The 26,529-nt window shown below is 48.7% G+C and overlaps 1 protein-coding gene across 2 annotated transcripts in view; it reads right to left on the bottom strand.

Moving 5' to 3' along the window:
- The window catches only part of Tnr (tenascin R), a 72,675-nt gene that overhangs the window by 20,924 nt on the left and 25,222 nt on the right, over positions 1-26,529 (bottom strand). For both annotated transcript variants that reach the window (XM_027934955.2, XM_027934956.2), the window contains 9 exons: positions 17,168-17,257; positions 15,855-16,118; positions 15,028-15,297; positions 13,769-13,888; positions 12,721-12,867; positions 9,858-9,977; positions 6,879-7,022; positions 5,890-6,020; positions 4,832-4,964 (listed from right to left, as the gene is read on the bottom strand). In XM_027934955.2, coding sequence (XP_027790756.2) covers positions 4,832-4,964; positions 5,890-6,020; positions 6,879-7,022; positions 9,858-9,977; positions 12,721-12,867; positions 13,769-13,888; positions 15,028-15,297; positions 15,855-16,118; positions 17,168-17,257 — 1,419 coding nt within the window. The remainder of the gene's footprint in view (positions 1-4,831; positions 4,965-5,889; positions 6,021-6,878; positions 7,023-9,857; positions 9,978-12,720; positions 12,868-13,768; positions 13,889-15,027; positions 15,298-15,854; positions 16,119-17,167; positions 17,258-26,529) is intronic.

Here is a 26,529-nt window from a genome sequence, read left to right as displayed (position 1 = left end):
GGAACCTGATAGAAAAGTGCACAAACCAGACGATCAGGTATCAGGAAAAAGAAGCTCAAAAGGCTAACAAGCATATGGAGAGACGTTTAAACTCAAGCTCATCATTATTTACAGAAGTTGATTAGAACAATGCTACCTCAGTTACACACAGGAGACTGTCAAAAATGACATAGCTGGACCACGTCAAGTCATCAGGAATGACGAAGGCCGTGAGCAACAGGAGCCCGGCCCACTGGGGGGAACGGGCAGCCCCAGAGCAATGCTTAGTTATGCGGAGGCAACTCATTCCTGACCCAGCCATCGCTCTCCTGAGGTGAAACCCAGAGGCGTCGCCTCACTGATCCACAAGCCGACACACAGGAGGCGTTTACCAAGCCACACTCGGGTGGTGGAAGGTTGGAGAGGGCCGGATGGACTTCTTTGGGAGAGTGGAATCGGTAAAATGTGATAAGTACTTATATCATGCAGTACTTTGCAACTGCTGGAAGCAAAAATATTTGTCTAACAACATGGATGGTCTAGAAAAAGTGCTGAGTAAAATATATATATATATATATATATATGAGAACAGGGACTGACTTGTGTGATCCAGGCCCATTTAAATGTGTTTAAATTAGACTCAAGACCATTTTACTGGTACACATTTTTCAGAAAGGCACGCAAACACATTAGAATGGTTACATTGGAAGGGGGAGCCATGGGGCGAAGGGAAACAGTGAGTGAACCCAGAGAGGGATCTTGTGGAGGCTGGCGTTGGGGATACACAGCAAGCTGGGCAGTGCAGTCAGTGCAAACCTCTGACTGACATTTATTCATCTGCACGTGGTGTGGGGTGTGACCACCTTCCTTCTCCACAGCCAGGTCTCAAAGAAAGGAGAAGGGGGACCTGTCATTTTAGGGGTTTGCTTGTCTTGGTGAAGAACTCAAGCTGTTTTTACGTAGTGCCACAGAGAGAACCCTATTAGCTCTCTTCTTTGGAGAGGGGATACTCAGGGTACACCAGGTAGACATGGTGGGGGACTGGTGTCAGGCTTTCCCATCCAACTGAAATCTATGGTAAGCGTGTGAATTTCCAAGACCCACCATCTGTTGTTCCAGAGCCTACAATTTGGTAATCTTCATTAATTTTCTCAATCTCAAAAACTGAAGCTAGTGTTTAGAGAGGACGAGTTTTCCAGCCCACAGAGCCGCTCAGCCTGGATGTGGGACAGCCAGGACTGGAGCAAAGGTAAGGAGAGAAAATTTCTTCTTACCTGTCTCTGGGCACCTCTGCCAATGATTGTCTTCGCTTAACCTCAAGGTCAAGGCAACCTATCTTACAGTGTTCATTGTCTCCGAGGATGAGCTTTAGCGAGAGACTTGTTTGCTTTTTATAGTATTAAAACAGACAGTGAAACCTGCCTCTCAGAAGATCATTGTACCAAGTCCCCGTGGCTCCGCGGGGAATATTTGTTTCCTCATTTATATTCATGTCTCCAAAAGACAAGCAGACCTTGGATGAAATTTCAGGCGACAATAGATTATAAATAATGTATCCATATTTTTTTGTCTTCCATATACTTGTATTTAATTCCCCCCAGAGTCCTGTGCAAACACCAGCGACAAGAGGACAGGAAGCTATTAACATGATGGAAAGAATGAAATGGGCTTATGTTCTGTGGCATCAACACAGCGGGGAAAACACCTTGATCAAAGGTGTTGGAGGTTTTGAGACCAGCTCTTCTCTTCTCTCTCTTTTCTATTTTTATTATTGTTTTTTGGGATATCAACTCTTTTCCAGGTCATCTTGGACAGGCCTATTTTGAACTGATCTCTTATCTTGGTCCACCTGGGACAAGGCAAGGAATTGTTCAGTGGATTGAGGCCACTCTTCATCAGAGAAGGCCTAGAAAGCACACAGAATGGTGAGTGGGATCTGCCCACCCTCAGAATATGATGCAGTTAAGAGGGAAACTCCCCTACTGACAGTGAAGTCAGATGGCATGCTAACTGCTCAAAACAACCAGCCTCTAAATCCCTCTGCCCTGGTTGCCTTCACGCAGGCTCTTCCGTTCCACAGACTTGCTGGGCAGGAGTAGTTCATGCTCTTGGGGCCCGGCTGGCAGGGTTCCAATCTTGCATGTAAGTGAAGAGACTTTGCTTTTCGGATTTGCTTATTTCTCTTTTTGGTACCATATTCACCCTGCCCTTAGGAAGCAGAGAACCTTGTATTCTCTTCCTCCTTAATAAAACTTGCTCTTGGCAGGGGCAGAAAAGCGGAGCAGAAGGGACTGGCACAGGCAAAGAGCCTTCATTAATATTAACATGCAAGTGACAATGTAGCCTAGTGTTATTTATTTAGGGAAATTTGCATTTCAGTGGTAGACAGAGCTCAAAATGAGGACTTTGGGCATTGGACTCTGCAGGCTGCACCTCTCTACCTGTGCCAACCCTGTGGAGGGTACTAGTCTTTTCCTCGTCCTTTTAGCTTTGTTTCACTAGAGACCCCCTCTTTGGTACTTTGCAGCTAGGATTTAATTTAGTCAACATCTATTAGGTCTGTCACAGCTTTATGAAGGTCATTTCTAATGCATTATTTCTGCCCAAGAGTTTTCCATTCTGCAACCAGTTGTTTCAGTGGGTTCTGATAAATTTCCAAGACAAAGCCAGCAAGTTGGTACTCATCAGCTACTGACATTTAAATTTAAGCTGTCTAGTAAAACTGCAAAAACTTCCAAACATGGATACTGCTTTCCTAGGTACTGTGGTGGTAGTGCCAAGTTCCCCAACTGTACATGAGCAAGCAGCTTAGTTAGTGACTACCCTCACTGCATCGGGAAATTGGACTCTTAGTTTTCTCCTTTCTTTGTTGATGTTGATCATGCCCCCGGAGCCAGTGTCAGCCAAAGTCTTGCAAACACACGTAGACACACCCACATCTACCCACCCACCTACCTACATACTCACATACACACTTAAATATATCTTGTCAGTCCCCTGCACTGTCCACTAAATAAAGTCACCGTCCTGGCCTCTCTCCATATCTCCCTGTGAGTTGTGAACCCCTGGCTTACCTGATCCTGCTGAGCCCCCAGCTGGATCGGGAACACCACACCCAAACTCTTGCACATCCCTTAGTGCATTGTGTCTAAGAGAGGCCAGCAATGGGCACATGAGCTGGTGTACTTCTACAGCCTGGGAGGGGAGGGTCTGCAGTGAGGCAGAGCTGCAGGACTCCACAGAGGCTCCAGGCATAGAGTCAACTGCTCACCAGAGCTAGCTGTAGCCTCCCAGGACGGGAATGAAAAGCGCATCCCACAATGAGCAAGTGTTGAAGCCCATGCATTTGGGGAATAAAATGATTAGTTTAACCTCATAAATATGCAAATTGGGAGCTCCGTTTAAGTGTCTGTCATCTGTGTTCTTTTTATGGGAAAGAAATTCTTAATTCAGTGGAAAGCTCCATCCCATGGATCTTTAAGAGGTAGCTTGGGGAAGCGGACCACGGAGGACCTTTAATTAACCTGTGAGTGTGCAGGGAGGGGCTCCAACAAGAAGAGGCAGCACCCTCGTTTCCAGCTAAGACACCTCTGAAACAGCATAATTGATTTTAGTCCCTGAACAGAGATCAAGCGTCATCTAAGTTCTACTTGGTAAAGACTCGTCTTGGATTCATGTCTGGGTTGTATGACCACAGTTTATTTTTATTTTTTAATTAAAACATTTGTTTTTCTGATTAATATGCTCACTGAAGACCCTTTGTGAAGTATTGAACAGTATGAAAAAGAAGGGCAAAGAGGACTCATTCATGACCTCACTCCCAAAGGACCACGGGTAGAGGTGGCACGTTCCAACAGTGTCCTGCTTTGTCCTTCAGAATGGGTGTGTTGAGGGGAATGCACCGGAGTGGGGCTGGGGGAGTTCCTGTCCCCTCTCTGGGGATGGAGGGACAGGTTCTCGGACAGGGACAGGGATCCAGCCACACTGGTACTTCAGGAAGGCAGGCAGCCATGCGACTAGGGGTAAAAAGCCCACATTTGCCCCACACCACATCCCCAGAATGTGGGGCAGGGAGAGAATTCAGCCCGGGCTGGGCAGTCCCACGTTGCCAACTAGAGAGGTGTCATAGGAGATTGCAGAAAGGACTCTTTATCAACAGCCTATGCCACATTGGTGGGCGTGAGGATTAACTGGGATCACACACGGGATGCAGTAAGACAGGCAGAGACGAGTGCTCAAGGGGGGATGTCAGGTGTTTCCTCTTACAGATACAAGTATCTTCTGCTGGCTGAAGTGAGGGCAGGCAGGAGGGACAGCTGGATGTAGAAGACCTGGGTCTAGGTTTGGACCCTGACACTCACTTGCCACGTAGGTCTTTCATTTTCTATGTACCACATATCATTGTGGGCGAAATGAGGATAGAAAGACTGTCCTTGCCAGTTGTTTTAAGGACTGAGTAGAGTTTTGGATGCAAAACCACTTTGCTGGTGGAAAAGGGCTGTAGATTTAATATTGAGGATTTACCGCTGTTCCTGACACCAGCTCAGTCTAGGTATAGGCCAGGGAGGAAGGAGAGAAGTAGGAAAATTTTTCTGGAAAAACATGCAGAAAATTGGAACTCAAAGGAACTTTTATGGGGTGCATTAGTTGGTCCAGGTGGAGCAGGGATTTGGGTGTCCTGTGACTACCCTGTAGTGGGGTGCTTCCTAGCAGAGCCTTGGGAAGGTGGGAGGAAGGAGGAGGCAGCTGAATCTCTGTGTCAGGCTCCTCCCAGGGCAAGTCTCAGCAGAGGCTTCTAAGGAGCCAAAGTCACCCAGGGGAGAAGTCATCAAAGTGGCCGTGACTTCCTCACCTGTGGTGAAGGCAGTGGAGGTGATGCTGCTCCTGGTGGCATCCTGGGCCGCCTGCAGGAGCACGGTGTAGTCGGTGTTCTCCAACAGCCCCTCCAGCCGGATCCAGGTGTCCTCTGCATCCACGATCAGCTCCTACACAAAGCCAGAGGAAGGGAGGTGGAAGGGAGAGACTGGCTTGCACTGTGGGAAGTGGGGAAGGGAAGTCCAAACTCCTTGGCCAGCTGGGTCAGCATTGTAGTGGCTACTGCTGCCCCCACCATCCCACAGAAGGAAAAAAAAAATGTGCCAGTAAGCAGAGACCAGCTCCCGTGTGAGATTTAGGTCAGCTCCTATCTCAGAAATGCACATTGGGATAAATTTAGGTACCTGGATTACTGAACCCAGTGGCCTGCAGATTGCACTGAACTTGCTCAGGAGCAGAAGCAGGTAAGCAAACAGGACCCTAGGCCTCCCTGATCCCATCAAATAGGCTACCTCTGCTGCAGTCTATCCTGTATATTTGTCCCCTGCATATGATTTCACTTTTTAAAAGAATCCCACTGAGAACAAGAATTTCAAAACCAGTGCTCTAGTGGATAATTTTCACTGATGACCAAGACAAAGATTCATCATCTTTTTATGGTGGGTTTTGTTGATGTTGCCTTTCTAATGCTTACAAGATATAAAAGCCTGTCGAACCCGGGATCCAGCCCCCGTTCGCTTGCCCCTGAAGCCATCAGTTATTCCAACGCCAAGTAGTTGGAAGTTTCCAAAGTTTGCGTCCCAATACAGGAAGCTCAACCAGACCTGGTGAAGTTGCAGAGTGGCTTCTCTGGAGAAGACTGGGAGGCTGGGAGAGGGCTGGGGTGTTGCCCAGCCTGTGTGGTGAGCAGCAGCAGAGCCAGGACCACACCCGGGCCACCTGGCTGAGCATTCTCGGCAGCAGCCTTTGTCCCCAGCACGGGAAACCTAGCAGCTTCCTGTTAATTGCTTCCTGCCCTCCCTCTCATTCCACTGGCCAGTTCCACGCAGCCTTGCTTAGGAGAAGAGGTCTTTCTCCCTTTCAGCAAATTCTTACCTTGCGGCTTCCATCCGTGGATCTGTACGTTAGGACATAATTCTCGATCTCCGCCCTGGGAGGCTGCCAGGAGATCAGTGCGCTCTGTCTGGTGACTTCACTGGCAGTCAGGTTTGCGGGAGGGTCCAGGACTGCAAAGAAGGGAAATGCCAGGGGATGCCTGAATCTCCAGCTGCTCTCTGCTTGATTTCAGGCACGAAATCTCCTTGCCCACCTCTGTGGGCTGCTCCCATGCTGCCCTCAGCTCTGGCGTGGACAGGAGCATAAAGGGTGCTTCTGGGTCAGAAGATAATCGTTTAGCGCTGTGATCTTTCTTGCAGCTACTCCCTGTTCTGCTCACGTAGGCCTCTGGGCCTGGGAGTGACATCTTCCCATCTGATCCTCTAAGCCTGTGACCATGATCCTTTCCAACTACCATGTGAGTTTATGTTGGAATTTACAATATTCTCACCTTTTACCTTGGTCTACTGTTCTCTTGGTTATGACCCTTCTTAGTTAGTAGCTGTCTCCCCCATAGGTAGGTCCTGGGGATTGAACCCAGGGAGGGCCTCACACATGTTAGACAAGCACTCAACCACTGAGCTATATCCCAGCTCTTTTAAATTTTAGTTTGAGACAGGATTTCATTAAGTTGCTGAGGTTGGCCTCAAACTTGTGATCCTCCTGCCTCATCCTTCTAGTAGCTGGGTCATAGCAGTGTATATTTTTAATATCTGTTGGACTGCTCTGGGTTAGATGCATTTCCAGTGTCTACTTCTCTTGGCCGAGTTTTACTGCTATTACACAGACCCAGGATGGGAGCAGGAAAGTAGACATGTGTTGACCAAGAGATATGGCACACTTTCATTGGATTCGGACCACACAGTCAGCCAAAATAACAGCTCAGAGGTGCACTGCCCAAAGCCTGTGGACTGAAATTGAGCCCACCATAAGGAAATGGGTCACTTCTAGGATCTAGAGTCCAGGTGTGCAGATGACCAAGTACTCACGGGTAGAAAAGTTGGTGCTGATGGTGCTGCTGGTGAGAGGTCCACTGGTGGCATACATGGTGACGGTGTAGTGGGTGCTCGGAAGCAGGTCGATGAGCTGGAATTCCTCACTGACTCCATCAACCAAGATGGTCTCTCCAGCAACTGAAATCAGAGGAATGTGGGTGAGGACCGAGTAGGACTACTCAATTTATGAAAGACCTGCCAAATCTAAAAGCTTCACAAGAATTCAGTACCACAGAAGTCTGGAAAATCTCCTTTATAAGTTATCAAGCTTGGTATCCTGGTCTTAAAAAGGATCCCCTCTCACATCCTATTACATCCTGAGAAAAATATTCCTTATAGTTCATGATTTCAAGATGGCAGCCTGCACTTCCAATAGGAACTCTTCACCCCACATCCAAAGGTAGGAAGAAGGGTGAGATTTCCCAAGCAAACAACAAACAAAAAACCCAACACAGACAAACAAATAAGAAACTTTATATGGAGGGTAAATTCTGTCTGTCTTCTACCTAGTTCTCTGGAACCACAAAGAATAAGTTGAATCCTTGGTTTATGTGACATTTTCCTCCCCACCACCTTTCACAATCAAGTGCTGTCTTCTTCAGACTAACAAAACTCAGCCTCCTCCTCCCATCACATTCATGTGACAGTTCTAAAATCTTAACAGTCCTGAATGCTTTTCTCTGAACAAGTCAAAGTTTAGCAGTGTCCCTGCTGAATGCAAAGCTTAGAAGAGAATTGAGAATAATTAAAATTCACTGACCAAACAGGGCCAGTCTCTGTCTCCATTTCTGCTATTCATATTAATTTAGGGGTTTTAGGACAGCCACGTGCTATCATCCCAGGCTGAGCCTATTGCCAATGAAAGGCCTTGTGTATCACCACCCCACCCGCCCTGGCCTACTTGCTCTTTGGGCCCATGGACAGAGTTTTGCATTTACTGTTGCTGTTTGAGTTTTGGACCACCTTTATTTTGATTAAAATATATTTGAATTTGGATTCTATCAATCACAGTTTTGTTTTATACACAAATTCAATAAGCTTGTCCTCTCTGAGTTCATTCAAGCTGTTGATAAAATTGTTCATTTAGATCTGGGCCAAGCCCTCCATTAGGCAATTAGAATATTATCAAATCATTCAGCATTTAACCAAGTTTATTAGGCACATCTCCCAACTAGGTAGGGCCTGATGTTTTAAGTTTATTGTGGTCTAAAGGCACAGAAAGGCACACAGACAAGTTTAAAAAATTGGAAGAGATACATAATGACTATCGTTTTAATATCTCCCCCTCAACATCCCACCCCCAATCACTGTTCCAATCACACCAGACTACTGTGCTTCCTCAGACTCCTTATCCTCTCCCACACCTCTGCAAACGCAGACAGGCTGCTCTTTTTCTTGGAATTCCTTTCTTCTTCTCTTCACCTTCTTTTGCTTTATGTGAGGCCTTCCTCCTCTCTTCCCTTTAGCATCCATCAGATGTGGCCCACCATGTTGCGTGCTTGTCTCTACCATCCCGCTGCTCACAGGAGACCGTGACTTTTCCTTCTCGGCACCATCACTAGACGCGAGTTCCATGAAAACAAGAACTCATGCCATGGTCCTGAATCTTTCCAGCCGAGACGAGCATGTGGCCCATGAGGGTGTATCAGAAGCATTTGTTGAATGAATAGAAACAAATTGCTCTGATGGAGATGTGTGCTTTGTGTTTATGGACAGGTGTATTTGCCTGTGGCAACCAAAAAATCTTTGACCAAACAGTGTTGAAACGAAGACTTGAAGGATGGGTTTTCTAGACAGAACTATGGGGAGAGGATTTCTTGGAGGGAAAAAAACAAAGATGTGCTAATGCATGGGGGGCTCTAAAAAGCATGACAAGAGTTAAGAAATGCCAGATCAGGACACGGAGGGCCTGCGGGTGCCCAGATGGACACAGAGGGGTCGGCTAGGACTCAGCCACAGCAGCAAAATCCATTCTTGGGCAGGGTCCTTTCACTCCAAATTTAATGCATCATGCATTTTTCCATTTTAATGAAGAACTAAGTGATAGGCAGAGCTGTCCAATGCCTTGCTGAAACCCAAATGTGCTGGTGGACTTGCCAGTAAAAAGCAAGGGTGTAAAATGCCTTTGACAAAACTCATTCTTGGTGAACCTGTGTTGGTATGCAGTAATCACGAATTCCCTTTCCATTCTGTTTAAGAGTCTGTTTTAGTTTTTACTTTTCCAAACTTGACAATAAGTTTAGTTCTTTACAGTTTACAGAACTGGCTTTCTCTGCCATTTTTGAAAATCAAGGCATCTGCCTGCCTTCTGTTTTCTGGTATCTTCGTTCACTAGATTCCTGAATATAACCCATAACAATTCTGAGATCACATGTTTAATTCGGGCAGGGAAACAATTTTCCCAAGGCAGGAGACTTGAAGTACACAATTTTGCTTTGGGTTTCTCTATTCAATGTCAAATAATTTGAGATGAACAAGCATGATGAAGGGGACATTTAAATTTAAGGTTTCACGTCGGTTCAAACTTGTGAGGTGGACATGGGGCGAGAAGACCACACCAGCAGGAAAGCTTAGCAGTTCTGAATCCTCTGTCACCTGTTATCACTTATTATCTGCTCCAGGCTTGGTCCTATAATTTCAGTGTTTTTCTTGCTCTGTAAATATCTAGAAAAGTCTGTTTTCTTGTCTCTAGAGCTTTGGGGCAAATTTATCTCAGTTCTGAGCTGTTTTCCCAGTGTTCTTTCTCTGTACAATTGCCCTGCCTGCACCTTTCAGATTCAGCTTTCGCAAGTCCTACAGTTGGCAGTTTGCAGAGTTTGGGGCTAACCTGAGGTCTTTATTGTATAACTGAAGCGGTACATTTTCCAATTTGCCCCTCAGACTCACCAAATGCTTTGCTTCTTCCCTTCCATCCTGGTCTTCAGCCCCAATCCTGACCACCCCTGCCTGAGGCATAAGCCCGTAGACCCTTACCTGAGAAGTGTGTGAGGACAATGACATAGTTCTCCACATCACCGGCTGGAGCCTTCCACTGCAGCAGGGCTTCCGTGGGGGTGATGTTGGTAGCGATCAGATCCACAGGGTTATCCATGGCTGGAACGGAACAGGAGCGGTCAGTGCAGGTAAGAAAGCTGCAGGATGAAGTTCAACCCAGCCCAGAAGTTCCGCCTGCCCCTGACGCAGTCTGCTGCTGTGTTGAGCCAGGGTGAAGTGAGCAGAGCCCTCTTTCCCTTCTGTCTTCTGGCTCCAACAGCTCCTTCTCGCCTCCTTTCCTCCTTGCTCTCAAGTACGCAGCCCCGTGTGCAGCCCCCACCTCCATTGCCCCGAGCTCTCCTTTCTAATTCATCCATTAATTTCCTAAGTGGAGAACAATGTGGCGGGTGCTATGGGGAATTTCAATGTATCCTTGTTGTGTTTTAGACCTTTAAATCTAGATGCAGAAACTCGGAACCTACAGAAATTGTTATGATTCTCTAATTAATGAGGTAATCATTCTTCCAAGTCTAATTGCTCTTTCATTGACATTAGGTTGTGCCTTGTGGAAAGATCTCTGATGCACTTCAGGAAGTGTGGTGGAAGTGCAGGGGTGTCTCCAGCTCTGAAACTTCAAAGGTCCTCAGGGAGTGCTTGCGGATGACTGCATGGGGTACGGGAGCCTCCAAAGTCATATCTGATTATTGAATTCCTGCTCACTGCTCCCAAGGCTCACTCTGGACTGATCCAGGGCAGGCTTTTGTGGCACTGAGAGCCAAGGGGATTCTTGCAGCCTTCGGGAGGCCAAGTGCCTGTGGGGGCACAGAGATGTCACATGATCACCTGTCTGTTCTTACTTGCCCAGGCTGTATAAGCCTTTGCCTTATTACTTTGCTTCCCTTCCATCAAGTTGGATAAAATTGGGATTTATTTTAGAAATGGATGTTATTAAAACAGTTAAGGTATTGGCTCAACCTAAAGGTCATACAATTTATTTGGGGAGCCAAGATCCGCTCCTCATCTACCTCTGCTTTCTAATTGAATAATTTTTTTTTCCTTCCTTATGTCTCTCATCACAGAGCAACAACCAGGAAAATTTTTTTATGATTTAAAAATTTGAATTTTATCTATACTTGGTGGTTTCCAAGAGTTTTTCCAATACAGCCCTTATTAGACCTCAGTTGGCTTGATTTCTGAGATGTGTATGACACCATGAGACAAGTACCACGCCCTGCAGGAGTGCTTATTTCTAGAAGACGTAAGCTCATAGACCTCAAGTTAAAACAGCAACAACAAACAACCATGAACCAGGACACTTCTGAGCATAGTCAAGTTCCTGGCAGTTGCCAAAATAACTCTGCCTGACCTTGAAGGGGGGTGGCTTGGCCCGGTGTTCCACTGCGTATCTGCTTTAGAAATACTTAAAGCTTATGGCTAAGAATTTAAGAAGATTTTTGACTCAAGCTCCTGCTCTCTTTTACCGTGAGGGTAGGATGTTCTTGAAATCCATTGTTTTCAATGAGAAAAAGTTGGATTTTTGTAACATAATTTTCAGGAAGGTGGGAAGGGGGCTTCTTTTGACTCATTGGATGTTATTTCTGGTCAACATTTATTGACCAGATACTTCAATGATTCAGGGTAAGATGGAAGTAAAAAATACGGCTAGGTTTTCTATAGTCATAGACCTGCAAGGAGACTAAGAAAGAGTAGAATATTCTGTGCTATCTTGTGATGGTGAACAATTTTTCACATTTGTGAAATCGTGTGTGTGTGTGTGTGTGTGTAAGTGTAACTATTGCCAAAAAAAGAGATGCTGTTTCTGAGCTTGAAAACAGCAGTGAGGAATTCCAAGGCACATTTGCCTCATTCAGGAAATGCCATTCTCAAGGGGAATGAAGCACCCTCGGGAAACCCAGGTGTTCCCGTAACGAGGCCATCTGCATGTTTTCCTCTGTGCTCTGGCTTAACTAGGAGGTGGTCTGGAAGAAAACGTGGGCTGTGCCTTCTAGTGACTTCCACAGCTAACCTTTGCTGATTCTGCAGAGTCCACGGTCAGGGGGGCCAGAGAGGGAGGGGCAGAGGAGCTGCCTAAGGGGCCTTGCCTTCAGGCTCATCCAATGGGCTCATTTTTTAGGAGGAAGACTGGGATTGGGACTTCCCTTGGCCACTTTCCCATGTGGCAAGCTGGTGGCTCCCTTCTGCCTCCCATCCTGGAGCTCATTACTCAGGAGCTGACTCGGGGGCAGGAGGCACCTGGGTCTAATGGGAGGACTTGATTGAGAACTCGGGCTACAGAGTGCCCCTGCAGGTGGCCCAGGATGCCACGTGGAGCTGTGTCACCTCCACTGCCTTCACCACGGGTGAGGGGCTCATGGCCGCTGGTGCCAGCTCCTCTCAGGAGCAAAAGGCATGAGCAAAGGCAGCTACTTGGTGTCTTCTGGCCATACATGATGAAGAACCTCATGACCCCAGCTTCCTGTCACTGGAGTGACAACTGTTTTCTTCTCTCAGGTGAGATTTCCTTCCCTGAGTCTTTTTAAAAGTAAGATGGGATAATTGACTTGTCTGTTCTGGAATTCACCTGCATCGTGTGTCCTTGAGCAGCCATTATTCATATTGGAAGTTCCATGAAAGTTCCTCATCTCAACCAATAAGACACCAACAGGGAGACTCTAGATTCTATTACTAGACAAGACCATCAGTGGGGAGAGAAGTCGCAAACTGTCCCTCCTGGCACAGGGAGGAGGCCTGAGAATGGCACCTCAGAGCCCAGAACTAAGGTTCTTGGTGTGAGCTCACACGACTTTGCTCTTGGGCTCCTAAGTCCATGGCGGGTCCACTGCCATCAGGGGGACGTGCCTACCTGTGTGCACCAGAGTGCAGATGCGCTCGCTCTCCTCCCTGCCCCGCACACTGTTGAGGCTGATTTCATATTCAGTGGCTGGGTGCAGCCTGGAGATGGTGAATTCTGTCACTGTGTTGGGCACCACTGAGCTGTCCAGCCTTCCTACTAAGGAAGAGCAGAATCCACCATTAAAACCTTGCTGCTTCCTCATCAATGTGATCAGGGGTGCGGTCTACATGGGGCACTGAGTCATGAAGCACAGATGGATTTGGGACCCAGCACTGGATGTGAGGAGGGGGAAACGAGTGGTTTATGGGCTGGAAATGTTGAAGCTCAGAGAGAACTTGCATGCTTGTCCCATCCCTTCATTTTATGGGCTTCTTGGAACAAAGAGAAATGAGCTATTTATTGGGTGGTTTTCTAACAGCCCAGTTTTCTTTGAGGCAATTACATTGAATCAGTTTAGAGTGCGTAGCTGTGAAGAGTGGTCTGCGCAGCCCAGAGACAGGCTAGCCTGGAAAGCTGTCCTGCCCCCCACAGGAAGTGGGCACACCCCACCTCATCACCAGTGCCTTGTGCACCAACAAGGAATGCCAGGGTGCAGGCCAGGCTGGGCCAACTTCCCCTGACTCAAAACGTGGCTGGAGCAGCAGGACGAGGACCACATCACAGCTGCTCTGGCTTTGCTGGGTCTTCAGCTATTCTTGAGATTCTAGTCTTGGGCTTTACCCTCTCTGGGAAGTGCATGGTCCTGGCACTCGGCAGATTCTGTTAGGAGCTCTTTTATCTCATTGCAGAATCTAGATACTGGTGACCAGCTTCCTCTGCTGGTGAAGGGCCCGATGTCTGGGTGACTGTACTCACTCCTATTTTGAGAGGAGTTGGTAAGCACAGGGGTTTCTGGGCTGCTCCTCATGGACACATTCTCATTTTGAGGGAGCATGCCACAGGAGGGGGAAGAACACAGGCAGGGCTTAATGTCCATCGGGATACAATACTTTCCCCATAATAATTTCCACCCAGCTCCAACCCCATTAATCTTTGAGAAATCAAATTACTTGAATACCTTGGGTGGGTCGATATGACACTCGGTAGTAATCAAAAGATGCAACAGGAGGGCTCCAGGACACCATCACTGAGTCCTTGGTCACGTTGCTAATCGTGATGTCTTTGGGAGGGTCAATTCCTACAAAGTCCCAGGTGATGGTGGGAAAAAGACAAGACAACATGATGTGAAAAAGGAATTTCTGTTCCTAGTTTTATGTTGACCAAGAGCTGATGTGCCCAAGAGGTAGACAAAACACTGGGATATAACGGGGCAGCCTGGATACCATGGTCAGGCTGATGTTTCACCTGAAACCCATAAGATGTGGTCAAAGTGGTGCTCATGGAGAAGGTTTAAACAACACCAAGCCAAGGTGGCAAGGTCCGCACCTGTGCAGCAAATACGATTCATCTAAAGGCCAACCAGAACTTTCTTTTAAGTCCACATCATTTGTTTTTGAATTTAGAATAACACAGTTATTTTCTCTGGGGTAAACTTCTCTTGGAAAAAAACCCAACTTGCTCTTATCTCTTATTTTTTAGCAGCCACCTTAGGTTCTATTTGGAAAAACTTCCTATTGACTATAAAGTGATTTTGGAGCACAAGTCCAGAACAAATCCACTTTCCTAAACTGTATTTCATTTATGCTGGGTACTTTTATTTTTTTGACTGCTAAGAAATTGCAAGGTCAAATCAGCTGAGTGTTTAACCCACTCGTCCAGTTTGTGAGTTCTTGTCAGTAATGTAGGAGACTACCAGAACACACACCTTCTTACCCACGAACACCTCATATTTGGAATTGCATTTGGGAATGATGAGGTGGACACGATCCAGATGGTCTCAGTGTGCCTGTGTTCCCAAACAATGTGTGAGTCCACCGGAGTGTCAGGACAGCCCTGCATGATTGCATGTCCCTTCTGTGTGATTCTGAGGAAGCATCATCTGCACCAGTGGCCTTGCTGGGAAGTTGAGAGGTGGCTCTCCCAACCAGGAACAGATGTCTCTTCACTGTCGAGGTTCCTTGGGGGGAGATTAGCTTTCTCCAGGGCTTTCTACTGGAGAGGTAGATCCTGTAGACCAATGCATTCAGGCCTTGACCTCCTCAGGACATTGTGTCTATCCTACCCTCCAAACAGGAGCTTCCTATCTTATAATCTAATGCAAGACTGGAAGAAGTAACAGGATGGCTCACCGACCTTCTTTAGCTGTAGAGGCCAACCCTGCCACCTTTTGAAATTTTATTGAATTTCACCCACTGCTGCCCAGTCTTTCAGCCTCACCTGTGGTGATGGAGCCCACGATGGGCTCTGAGGTCACTGTGCCATGGACAGCCACCAGGTTCACGATATACTCGGTGGCTGGCTGCAGACCCTTCAGGACAGCGTGTCTCTTGGTGGCATCCAAGGAGACCTCCATCATCTCTTCCTCTTCATCCCGGGGGCTGTAGTTCAAAATGAGTCTGTCTGCTGGGGGAGACGGGTCACTCCAGGTGATGTTGACACTGGAGGAGGTCACATGAGAAAAGTGCAAGTGGGAGATGGGGCGGAAGCCTGCAAAACACAGAAGGTGGATGGTTCTGAAACACACATGAGGTGGGGACCGTTGGGTCAGAAGAGCCACTTGACTGCAAGGATCTGCTCCTGTCCTTCCTCAGGGCTCCACTTCCCCACACTCCAGTGCTGTCCACCCTTCCTTTCCCAAACTGTACACTGAAGAGTTAGTTCAGATAAGAACCAGAAAACTCTTTGGTACTGGTCCAGGACTTGAACTCCATCCTGGAAGGGACTTAATGTGATCCATGGGTCCTCAGAGTGCCCACTGACTGAGTGTGGTCAGGGAAAGATGGAGAGGATCAGCTCCTTTGTCCAGGCTCATAGGAAACAGACACCAATTTCCAGGCATGTGGCATCCCTGCCCCCCCTCCCCTTTACTCCTAACCATCCTCTCTTGACATACTTGTTTATTTTTCCTCCTGTCTTCTTTTTCAACCCATCTCTCTTTCTCTGAAGGCAATGGGGCTTTGGAAGGGTGGACAGCTTGGAGGACCTTCTTGCCACTAAGATGCACAGATCCCTGAACCTGGCTGGGACTTCTGCTGCCCTGGTACCTGTGAAGGCGTCCACAGTGGACTCCAAGCTCTGCTGCCGACCCCTCTCCGCGGTGATGGAAATGATGTACTCTGCCCCAGGCTCCAGATCTGTCAGTGTATACGAGGTTCTGTCCTTGGGCACAGTGACTTCAGAGGCAATCCCAGAGGATGGGGTAAAGGTAATTCGGTAGTGGTCAATGGGGCCACTGGCCTTGGTCCAGATGAGGGAGATGGAGGTCTCTGAGGAGGCTGTCACCATGAGGTCTCGGGGACTGTCCAGTTCTGTGGATCAACATAAGTGGCTTATTTTATAGAGGTTCCTCAGGATGACCAGTCTTCCCTGCACTACCCTGTGTTTCCCAGCTGTCAGCAGGCCTGCTGACCGTGAGCCTTAGCTTGTCATTGCTGATACTTGTCTCACATTTTGTTAAGCAGTTTCTTTTTGAAAGATGGCCAATGTCTTGGCAAAGAGATAGATAATCTGTAGAAAGGCAATATTAGCTCCAACGCCACTGGAATACATCCACCTCTGGGACAAAGCTGGCTGCTGTTTTTTAAGTTCTTCATATTAATTTTCACTCTGCCTTTCTCAGCAGGCCAACAGGAGCCGCTGCCCAGTAGGGGTACCCATTCCTGGCAGTGGTAGCTTCCCTGGCTCTCCCATTTGTCCCTGAGTCACTTTGACTTGGCTAACAGGTGGCCAGATCTGAGCACTCCTGGAGAGCCTTGTCCTTGGGCTTCGGCAGTGAGGTTGTCTGTGCTACACTGAACCTCGGGAACAGGGATTGGTCCCAAATCCCCAGCCCAGTCCTGCCCGGGCTGTTTTGTATCTAAGCTCCTGGAGTAACTCTGAGATTTCTTCAGGATTTAGAAGCAAAACTTCTGGCTCCAGAGCAGCAAGGGTCTCTAGTGGATTTTTCTACTACCTTTGAATTTTATAGGTTATTTCCAAGTTAGACCTCTATGACAGTGACCTCTTGGAGGGACGGTTTTTTTGATGCAGACTGCAGATGCCCTGTTCTGCCTGCTGTGGGTGTTCTAGACAGAAATGGAGCTGCAGTGGCACCTACCTACCTGGGGTTTTCCACCTTGGCTCTGCACTGCTTGGGGCAGCCCTTCAGGTCTGGAGGACCAAGCACAGGTCCATGATGGGGAGAGTGGGACTCTATCTTGCATGTCTGATGTTAGAATTGGACATCCAGTGGCTGTTGTCACTAGGTTGATAACTGTCACCAGGGCCCTGTTCTCGGGGGCCAGGAGATGCCTCCTCTCCATGGCTCTACAGGCTTGCAGGGCTGCCTAGCCTCCCTCAGCACCACCCTCCTACTCACCTGTCCTGGCATTCATGGTGGCCGGCACGCTTTGTTGGGAGTTCATGACGGCAGATATTCCAACTCCATACTCGGTGCCAGGTATCAGATCTATCAGCAGAGGCACAAGCAAACATTAGTGTGCGTGTGTTGGGGGTAGGGTGTGGGAAGGTTGGAGCGAAGGAAGATGAGCTCAGGCTCCTGTTCAGATCTTACCTTTCGTCCTCCTTGAGTCTGCTCCTAATTTTACCTAGTAAATCTCATTTCACTGCTCAGGAAATCCGTCCCAGCCAACAGAATGAACCGGCCAGTGCAAAGCTTCCATCTTGCTGCTGGTCTTGGACAGGCAATGAGGCTGCTCTTGTCAGTGGCCTCCAGAGGTATGGTCATCTATAAAAGGTCTCCTTCTGTACTTAGAGTCTCAAGTTGGCTAGAACTCGTGAAGGGGTTTCTTGCTTAAATCATAAACTGGGGGAGAGTAGGCTCCCCCCAACATCAGCAATGCAGCAATGCAGGCCCAAAGTGCTTAACACTATGGATCCCACTTTAGAGCCACTTCTGGTAACTCCTGGAGGTGACGGAAATGCCAGAACTGTCTGACCACAGGGCGTGTGCCTCTCAGGGCATCCTTCTGGGCTTTGTTATTAAGGATTGTGGCCGGGTTCCCAGAATTCTCTGGGGTCTCTTCCTACCCTCTGGCACACTCATTTTCAGACCAGCTTGTTTGACTGGTGTATTAGTTTTTTACTGAGTAATTACCACAACTTCACACATTTATGATCTCCTGGTCCAGGAGAGCTGAAGACCCACAGGGTTCAGCAGGGCTGCGCTCCTCCTGGGGGCTCGTGGGAGGAGCCACTTGTCTGCCTATCTCAGTTTCAAGAGGCTGTCTGCATTCCTTGGCTCACAGCCCCCTGATCCTTCATCAAGCCCAGCAGCTTAGCATTATCGCCTCTCTCCCTCCCTCTCTCTCTCTCTCTCTCTCTCTCTGATCTCAGTTTCCACTGTCACATCTGCTCTGACTCCAACCTCCCTGCATCCATCTGGTCAGTACAGGAAAACCTGCCCGTCTCAAGATCTTTAATTCACCACCTCCACAAAGCCCTTCTTGCCATGTAAGATGACATGTTCATAAGTGCTTGGGATTAGAACGTGGACATCTTGTGACCATTATTCCATCTACCACCACAGGGGTCAGACTCATGTCCATTTTTCATGACTGTGATTGTAGAAAAATGCAACAGATCAAATGATCACCCCTGGAATCTCCAAGGGTCATTCCGAGTCCTGCTAAGCTCTTTGTGGGACCTTGTGTGGGCTCTCCAGAACCATGGATTATTATAATGCTATCCTGCACTGATATAACACAATTCATGCTTTTCAGAATTGAATGTGTCCTGGAGCCTCGCCACCTCCTTGAGAGGGAGGTGGGAGGGCTGTGCTTTCTCCATCTATATTAGTTTCCTGAGGCTTTTGTTATAAATTCCTGCAAACAGGTTACTTAAAACTACAGAAAGTTCTGGAAGTGTGAAGTCAAGGGTCAGCAGGGCCGTGCTCCCTCTGAAGGCTCTGTGGCCTCTCTCTGGCAATGCATTCTTTGGAGGACCTCTGAATACCGCACCCTCTGCCTCTGGGTCCCATGGCATTCTCTGTGCGTGTGTGTGTGACTTCTCCTCTGACAAGAACACCAGTATCATGGGGTTTAGGGCCTGCACTAATCCAGTATGACTTCATGTTAACTAGATTACGTCTCCAGAGGCCATGTTTCCAAATGAGGTCACTTCTCCAGGTTCTGGTGGACATGCATTGTCAGAGAATGGTATTCAACTCAATATACCTTTTTTTTTTATAAAAAGAAATTGAGGCACAGAAGAAGTCTATGATAAGCTGGAAACCATGACTCCCAGACTTTTTGGCCTGAGAGTGCAGGGCTTTCAGGAGAATTGAGAAGCACTCCTCCACTCCCACCATCTCCTGCTGCCAGACTCGCTGGATTCCCAGGGCAGCTGTGACCGCCCTGAGATTCCTGAGGTCAGTCCAATTTGATAGGGGATGCTTTGAGCAATCCTCCTTTAACAAATGGGCTTGGTTTAGTCAAGGGGAAGGCTGCATGGTAACCAGACCCCTCCAACAACAGCTTTGGTACAGGCTACACTCTACACACCTCCACGGTGCGTGTGGAAGAAACTACCTGGTGGTATTGGCCACGTTCCCTGGAAGGAATGGAAAGAATGCAGTCTGGAAGGCATTAGGATCAACTTCTGAACCAGCTCGACCACTTTCCTAACCCTTAGTTCTTTCTTTCTCTAATATGTCAGGTGTGTCTCTAAAGTGGAGGTCAAGTTGAATTCTGACACACTGTTTTTATATGGAGGTCTGCCACCTTCCACAGGGTACAGCTGAATTCTTGCCACCTTAAGGTCTCAACTTCTGTAGAATGGGAATAATACCAAGATCCATCTATGTGAGGATTAAGCACCTGGCCCATAGTGACAGTAGTCAGTGTTATTATTACCTAGCAATGAAAACTACTCCAGGATTTTGAGTCCTTTGGGGTAGGTGGTCTTGAGAGCTATATAAAGTACCCTAGGCAGGCACAGGGGGGTCCTTGGTACACCTGTAGTTGTTGGGTCGCTCAGGCTTAACCTGTGGACTCTGTCGGGAACCAGAGATTCAGAGCTGAGGGGTCAGTGTGGAGCTTGCCCTGGCTCAGGACGCACCTGTCTCTAGATGGAGCAGGGACTGCAACACCCCGGGTCCTTTCAAAGCCCACATTTACTTCTGTCAATAGGTTCAGTGAGTCCCAGGTACATCCTTGGTTGCAGAAATTAGATCACCTTTGGGACATAAACTACTCTTCTCAGGCAACTGATTGAGACCTTCAATTGCCTATAACGAAGTAGAAATTCTCCGCGGTAGATGAAGGGTGACAGATTGAGGGAGAAAGACAGAAATTAGATGTTGCCAAACGGATCTAACATGCAACATTTCCATCCGAGTTTCTTATTTATGAAGCTTAAATGAAATGTTCAATAATTCACAACCGAATCATCTTCTCCCAGAAGATGGCAGAGCAGAACTGGAAGCACTCCCTCCCGGGTCTCCTGCCTCGGGAAGGGGGAATGGGACTCGCTTCTAGGTTTGTGCCTGTTGCCTGCCTCTGATTGTTCGCAGCTTTCTTCCTGCGCTATCACTGAATTGTTGCTCTTTGCCGGCAAGTAAGACGCAGTTCTGCTGGAAAAGACAATGTGTACGGGAGACAGACCCAGGACACCTCCATCAGCGCTCCCAGGACCCCTAGGGATTTCTTACTTTAAAGACCCCTTAGCTCTCCATCAACACCTCCTTTACCTTTCCATCCATCTCCTGCAAGTGGCAGCACATAGATGGTCTGTTCTCTTTCTCAACCAAACCTCAGAAAATTTATCTCATGGGAAGCCACTGTGCTCCATCCCTTATAGGCTTTCCCGTGTTCCGGCTGGAGGTCGACATGTTCCCAACTCTCCCCACACACCTTCCTGTGCTTCTCTGAACCCCTCAAGCATACAGGTCATCTGCTTGACAAATATTATTGAGGTCATCCTTTGTGGCAGGCACAAGGCTGTGGGCTGGGGATACCAGCAAGCTGAATGGTCACTGCCCTTGCCCTTCCGGGAATCAAAAGAATCTGAACTGAAAAAGCAAATTAATTATTTACTGAGCACCCATGAGAGGCCAAGCACTGAGCGACATGCAAAAGGTAATCTACAAGTATAATGAAGAAGAAAGGGAGGGAGGGAAGAAGGGGTGAAAAATGAAGAGGTTTTGGGTTTCTGATGGCAACAAACACGGCTGTAATTGCATCTTCTTGGAGATCACACAGGGCACCTTATTTAATTCTCCTGTGGCTCTGCTGGGAGGACTCTGCTCATGAGAAAGGGGCTCTGAAAAGCCCATTCCTGATTAAGATCACCAAGCTGGTGTTGGAGAAAGCCAGGTTTAGAACCCAAGTCCCTTGTTCTTTCTGGTCCCTGTCCCTAAGAGTGCTATAGGTTGGCAGTGGGGACTAGACAAAGTGACTTGGAATTCGAGAGTGATGGGGTACCACACTGTGGGCTGCTAAGAGCCACTGCAGAGAAGTGTGGGTTCAGTACAGGCTGGAGTCCAAGAATGGACTTGAGTTGGGCCGGAAAGCTAGGTGAAGGAAGGAAAAAGAGTTCTTTGGGGGTCAGAATGGGGCAGGGTCAGCAGTAATAGGTAAATTAGGGCTGAGAGCAGCGAGAGGAGCAAAGCTCACCTGCACCGCAAGGGCTATGGTGACATACAGGCAGAACACCTCCCCTCCTGTTTAGGAAGCCTCCTCGCACACTTGCTGCTTCTAGTGGGGAAAACAGGGTGATTCGGGGGGAAGGAGGCCTGAGAACGGTCACTGCTGTCTCTTGCTCAGCGAAAGCATGAGTGTGGTGCTTGTGGACCGCAGCCTTGGTTGGGCTCAGGTGAGCATGAAGAAATATGAACCCTTCCATCTCCCAAATCCCTGGGCCGAAGCTCAAGTCCCCTCTCTGGGGACAGGGATTGAGTTGGCCCTAGCACACTGGATTCCTGCCTACACAAGAGGGTCAAACTGAGAACCCTGTCCCAAAGGAGTTTGCAGTTGATTTATTAGTTTCAATAGCAATCATGTTTTCAGTGGTTATTGTTAGTTTTCATGTCTGTCTCTTTGCTGTAATCTTAGGTCTTTAAGATAAAGGATCTCATTTTTTTTTCAGCATGCAGTATAGAAATATACATGAAGCAGAAGTAGCATAGTGCCCTTGGAGGTAGGGAGATTTCCAAGAGGGGATGTCTGCACTGGGTTTTGAAGGGTCTTGTGCCCAGTTGGCTGGGGAGGGCATTCTAGGCAGAGAGAACAGCATGTGCCAGAGTAGATCTATTAAAATTATTCATGGACCTAATATCAGACCCCACCACAGGCAAATTTCCCAGTGGTGTAATTTGGAAAAACTAGAGATTTCAAAGATGGAGAGATACTTGAAGACAGGGGGTCTTCTGACGGCCCCTGAAATCTCACCAGGTAGGCCAGGCTCTACTTGTTGGTTAAATGGAGAGCTAAGCCCCCAAGGTTCTTGCATAAGAAGGTGTTTCTGCAGGTCTCCCCAGATGAGGCAGGCTTTTGAGGATATCCCTTGCTCTTTGGGGTATAAATGATGTTCAAGTATCAAGAGGAGCTGTCCACTCCATCCTGATTCTAAACCCATACGTGCAAAGAAGAATACCAATAACGCGCATTCTCAGAGGGAACTTTCTTGTTGCCAGTGAAATTAATGAGGATCATGGCTCATCAGCCCCATCCTGCAGGCACACCCCATTTCTATAAACAAGGGCTTTCTCTAAACAAGTGCTCCTTACTGAAGAAGCCAAAGCAGAAGCTGAGACATCCCTGGCTGATTTTTCTCCTGGGCCCCTTTCCCAAGGCTTTTAACACTAGAAGGGACAGGCTTCCCGTGTCCCAACTCCATGAGGAGGTGTGTGGACGCCTTCCTCTTCTGCTTGGGTCTCTGCAGCCCACTCCCACTGTCCTGCCCTCGAAGCCCCAGAAACGACCTTGTGTTTAGAGGGTGCCTCACCAAAGTGACCACTTGGGGTCACTGTGACCTCACCCAGAGGTGGCTGAACACATTCTGGCCCTGGTCTCAGGCCCAGCACCCTGACCCCTCTCAGGAGAGCCCACAGGGCACTGAGGGCCTGGTGCTGATGTGGTATTTGTGCGCCACCATGAGGAAGTGCAGACAGGGTGCAGTGGAGCCCGAGGGCCTGGCTGGCAAGGGGACGGGAGTTCCTTGAAGAAGATCCTCCCATGGACAAGCATGGTCTCCTGCCTCTGCACCTTGAGGACCTCACCATGTCACCACCACCCCACCAGGGCCTGAGTGAAAACATGGAGAGTGATACACCTACGGGGATGTGGGCCTGCACCCACATCCCCTGGCAACCAGAGGCCTGGAAGGTGGCAGAACACATCACCTGATAAAGACACGCTTGCACACACCAGCATGCACATGTGCACAAGGCATGTGATTGCATGTGTGTGTGCATGGTACATGTGTGTGAGTGTGAGTGCAGGTAGGGTGTGAGTGCAGCTGTGCCTGTGCCTTTGTGATTTGTGTATTTGAGAATGTGTGTGTGAGTGGTTGTGTGAATGTGCGTGTGTCTGTGTACGTGTGAGTGAGTGTGTCACATGTGGCTGGCCCTAAGTCTTCTTTCCTTGCAGTCCTGTGTTGTACTGTGATGTCTAAAGGGACTGAGGCCCTGGGTTTCTGAGCCTGTTGCTGGCTGGTCAGGTGGCTGTTGGCAAGGCCCTTGAGAGGGCTTACGGGCCAGTTCATATCTCCTTTGTTCCCTTGGTCCTGGGGACCCTCAAGGGTGGACTCTGTGCATGAGGGAGGTCTGGGGAGAGAGCACAGGTGGCCGAGGGCATACTCCTCTGCCTTCCAGGTAAACGTGATAGCCACACATGCCTCTCTGATGACCCAACAGAGGAGTCATGGCAGGTGCAGTAACCAGAGTAGTGTTGACAACTTGTACTAGTCCCAGGCAGAGAGGCTGCCTCCTGACCACCTTTCAGCCAGGGGCCCAGATCTCCTTTCTTGGCTGGGTTTCTATCCCCTTCCTCTGTCCACTAAGAGTCTTCCGTGATGGCTGATTGTTTTTTGCTGCTACCCAGGCATCTGAGTGGTGTCCACAGTCCCCATGTCAAGTTCTAACCTGGAGGTGCCGTGAGGAACACTCAGGGACTCTTTGGGACTCCAGGTGTGGTACACCAAACCACCTAAGAGGCTGAGCCAAAAACGGACTCATCATTAAGACAAGAAGCCATCAGAGCCGGGGACTAAGGCATTGCATAGTGGGGAGAACAATGGTGTAGTCTTCTGCTCTGTTGGGAGTCTGCTGTTCAGAAACAAGTTCATACTCCAGAGGGAACTGCTCAGAGAATGATGGGGAAGATGCCTGGTGCTGCGCCCAGCTGGGCTCGGTGTGGCAAAGGGCAAGGTCCGCGAAGGGGGATTGGGTGGGGAGTGCTGCTGCAGCCCTTGGAATGACTCAGAGCCCACAGAGTTGGGGAAGGCCCGGATCCCACAGCAAAGGGCCAATGTGGGCCTCAGAGACAAGGCCTCTGCAATCCAAGGGCCATTGGTGGTATTTTGTGGGAATAAAGGGGGCTGTGTGTGTTCCCAGAGGTGACCAGGCTGTCATGGGTCCCCGGCTGAGCTCTGTGGAGGAGAAGAACAGTACAAACTTCCCAGTGGCCTCTGACGCTTAGTGTTAGCACCTCTTCCCTGAACTCCCTACATACTTGACCTCATGGAAGATTCATAGTGACCCTGGGAGGTGAGTGGTGGCAGCTCTGCTTTACAGAGGGAGAAACACAGACTGAGAGGTCTTGCTGGTGGCTGCAATCACCCGCAGGAAGGGGTGAGCTTGGATTTAAGTCCAAAGGCTGGGCTCCAAATGTGTCACCGGGCCCAGGGTCTCCGGAGACCTTGGAGGCTGCAAAGATTTCCTCTTTAGGGTACAAGCAGGGCTGGAGGGAGAAAGCTCTGTCACTTGGAGCTCAGATCACACTGTTCCCTCCCCTCTTTCTTCTCGGGGCCCTTCCTTTTCTTCCTTCGGATACTGCTGCAAGAGAGCAAGTGATCTTCATAGCTGGAGTCTCAACCAGTAGCATGTCCTTGACTTGGTTTCCTCTAATCCTTCCTTAAATCACATAAAAACATTTGCCTTCATAAATCTCCTCGCTGTGAGCTCCCTGAGATAATCGTGTGACATTGTGTGTGTGTGTGTGTGTGTGTGATTTTTTCATCAGCCCTACTGTAGCACAACATACTAACCTATCTAAACCCACTACTCAGTAATAATTTCACCATCCCTTGTAGCCTGTGGAATTTGAATCTGGACTGTCCCTTACATTTGGCTTCATTTGTGGGAAGCAGCAGCGGTGGGAGGAGAACCTTTGGACCAGGACTCAGGAACTGAGTCCACTCACAGACCACTCCGATCACAGCTGCGGACTTGCTAGCTCTGTGAACCTGGCAAGTGTCCAGATTTCCAGGGCCTCCGTTTCCTCATCTATAAAGTGGGGTTGCTAACAGGACTATCTCATGAGGTTTCTGTGAAGATGAAAAGAAGCTCTAACTGTGGCAAGGGGGTCTGGGATTTCAGCTCAGGAGGAAAACAGCTTTGATTGTGCCGCCCTGGTTTGCGGTCCACTCTTTGCTGGGTAACTTTTGACTAGGAAGATGGCAGACACTTCTGCAGGAAGCCAAGACCAGTCAAACAGACTGTCTGGGAGCCCTCGGGCAGCCTGGGCCAGGACCGCTCAGCATTGCCTTCATCAGGACCCAGGCCCTGCGTTTGCAGTCGCCCTCCCTGGGCAAGGTCTGGCAGCAGGCTCTCTTGGATGGGTGTGCTGAAGGGCCCCACAGGAGTCAGCACTGTTCTCCAGCCAGGTGTGGTGGGCAGTGGGCACTGCCTTAGTCCACACCACCACTTCTCTTGTTTAACCCCAGCAATGGCCTGCTGACCAGCCTCTGCCCTTGACCTTCTCTGCATACCACAGCAATTACACCACCTTATTTAAAACTCCCTCAGTGGCTCCTCATTGCCCTCTAGAATAAACCCCCAGGTTTTTACAGGGAATATAAGGACGACCAGGCTCTCACCCTGTCACTGGCCTCTCACACTCTATGTCCCAATCAGAGTGAACTTTTGCATCTTCATTCACTCATCCCTTCAAGAAACACTGCTCTAGGACCTAGAATATTCTAGATACCGTAATGGACCCTGGGGATTCAATGATGAGAAAAAAAAAAAAAAAAAACATGGTCCAGCTTCCCTAGAGCGCCAGGTCTAGGGAGAAGCTCAACTGTCAAAGAGTCATGCCCACAGGTCAGAGGCATCTTGAGCCGTGCTGAGAGCGAGCGGACAGCATGATCTGGCCTCCCTTGGGAACTACACAGGCTTCTTGCAAAGTGGCATGTGAACTGGGGTCAGAGCACCACGGCAGGAAGGACAGCACGTCTGAGGGACTCCCAGACCCATGGGCCAGGAGCAGAGAGGGCACCAGGGGATGGGGAGGGGTGGGACTTGAGAAGGCAGGGGACTGGGCAGGCCAGCCATGCTTAGGGTTTTAGTTTGCCCTGAGAACAATGGGCAGCCCCTAGAATGTATGCACAATGAGGTGGCATCACCAAGAAAGTATTTTGAAAACATCCCCCTGTTTTGATGGATCAGATGGGCCTAAAGAGGAGGTCCCTGCTGAGGTTCAGGAAAGGGATGAGAGTAGCTCAATGGGTTGGCTTCGGGGACAGTGGCCTGAGAGAGAGCTGTGAAGGTGTAGACTGAGC

This window comes from Marmota flaviventris, chromosome 12 (assembly GCF_047511675.1).
Source record: "Marmota flaviventris isolate mMarFla1 chromosome 12, mMarFla1.hap1, whole genome shotgun sequence".
NCBI classification, from domain to species: Eukaryota; Metazoa; Chordata; class Mammalia; order Rodentia; family Sciuridae; genus Marmota; species Marmota flaviventris.
The sequence above is the reverse complement of the archived record's forward strand: the minus strand, read 5'-3'. Positions and strand labels throughout refer to the sequence as shown.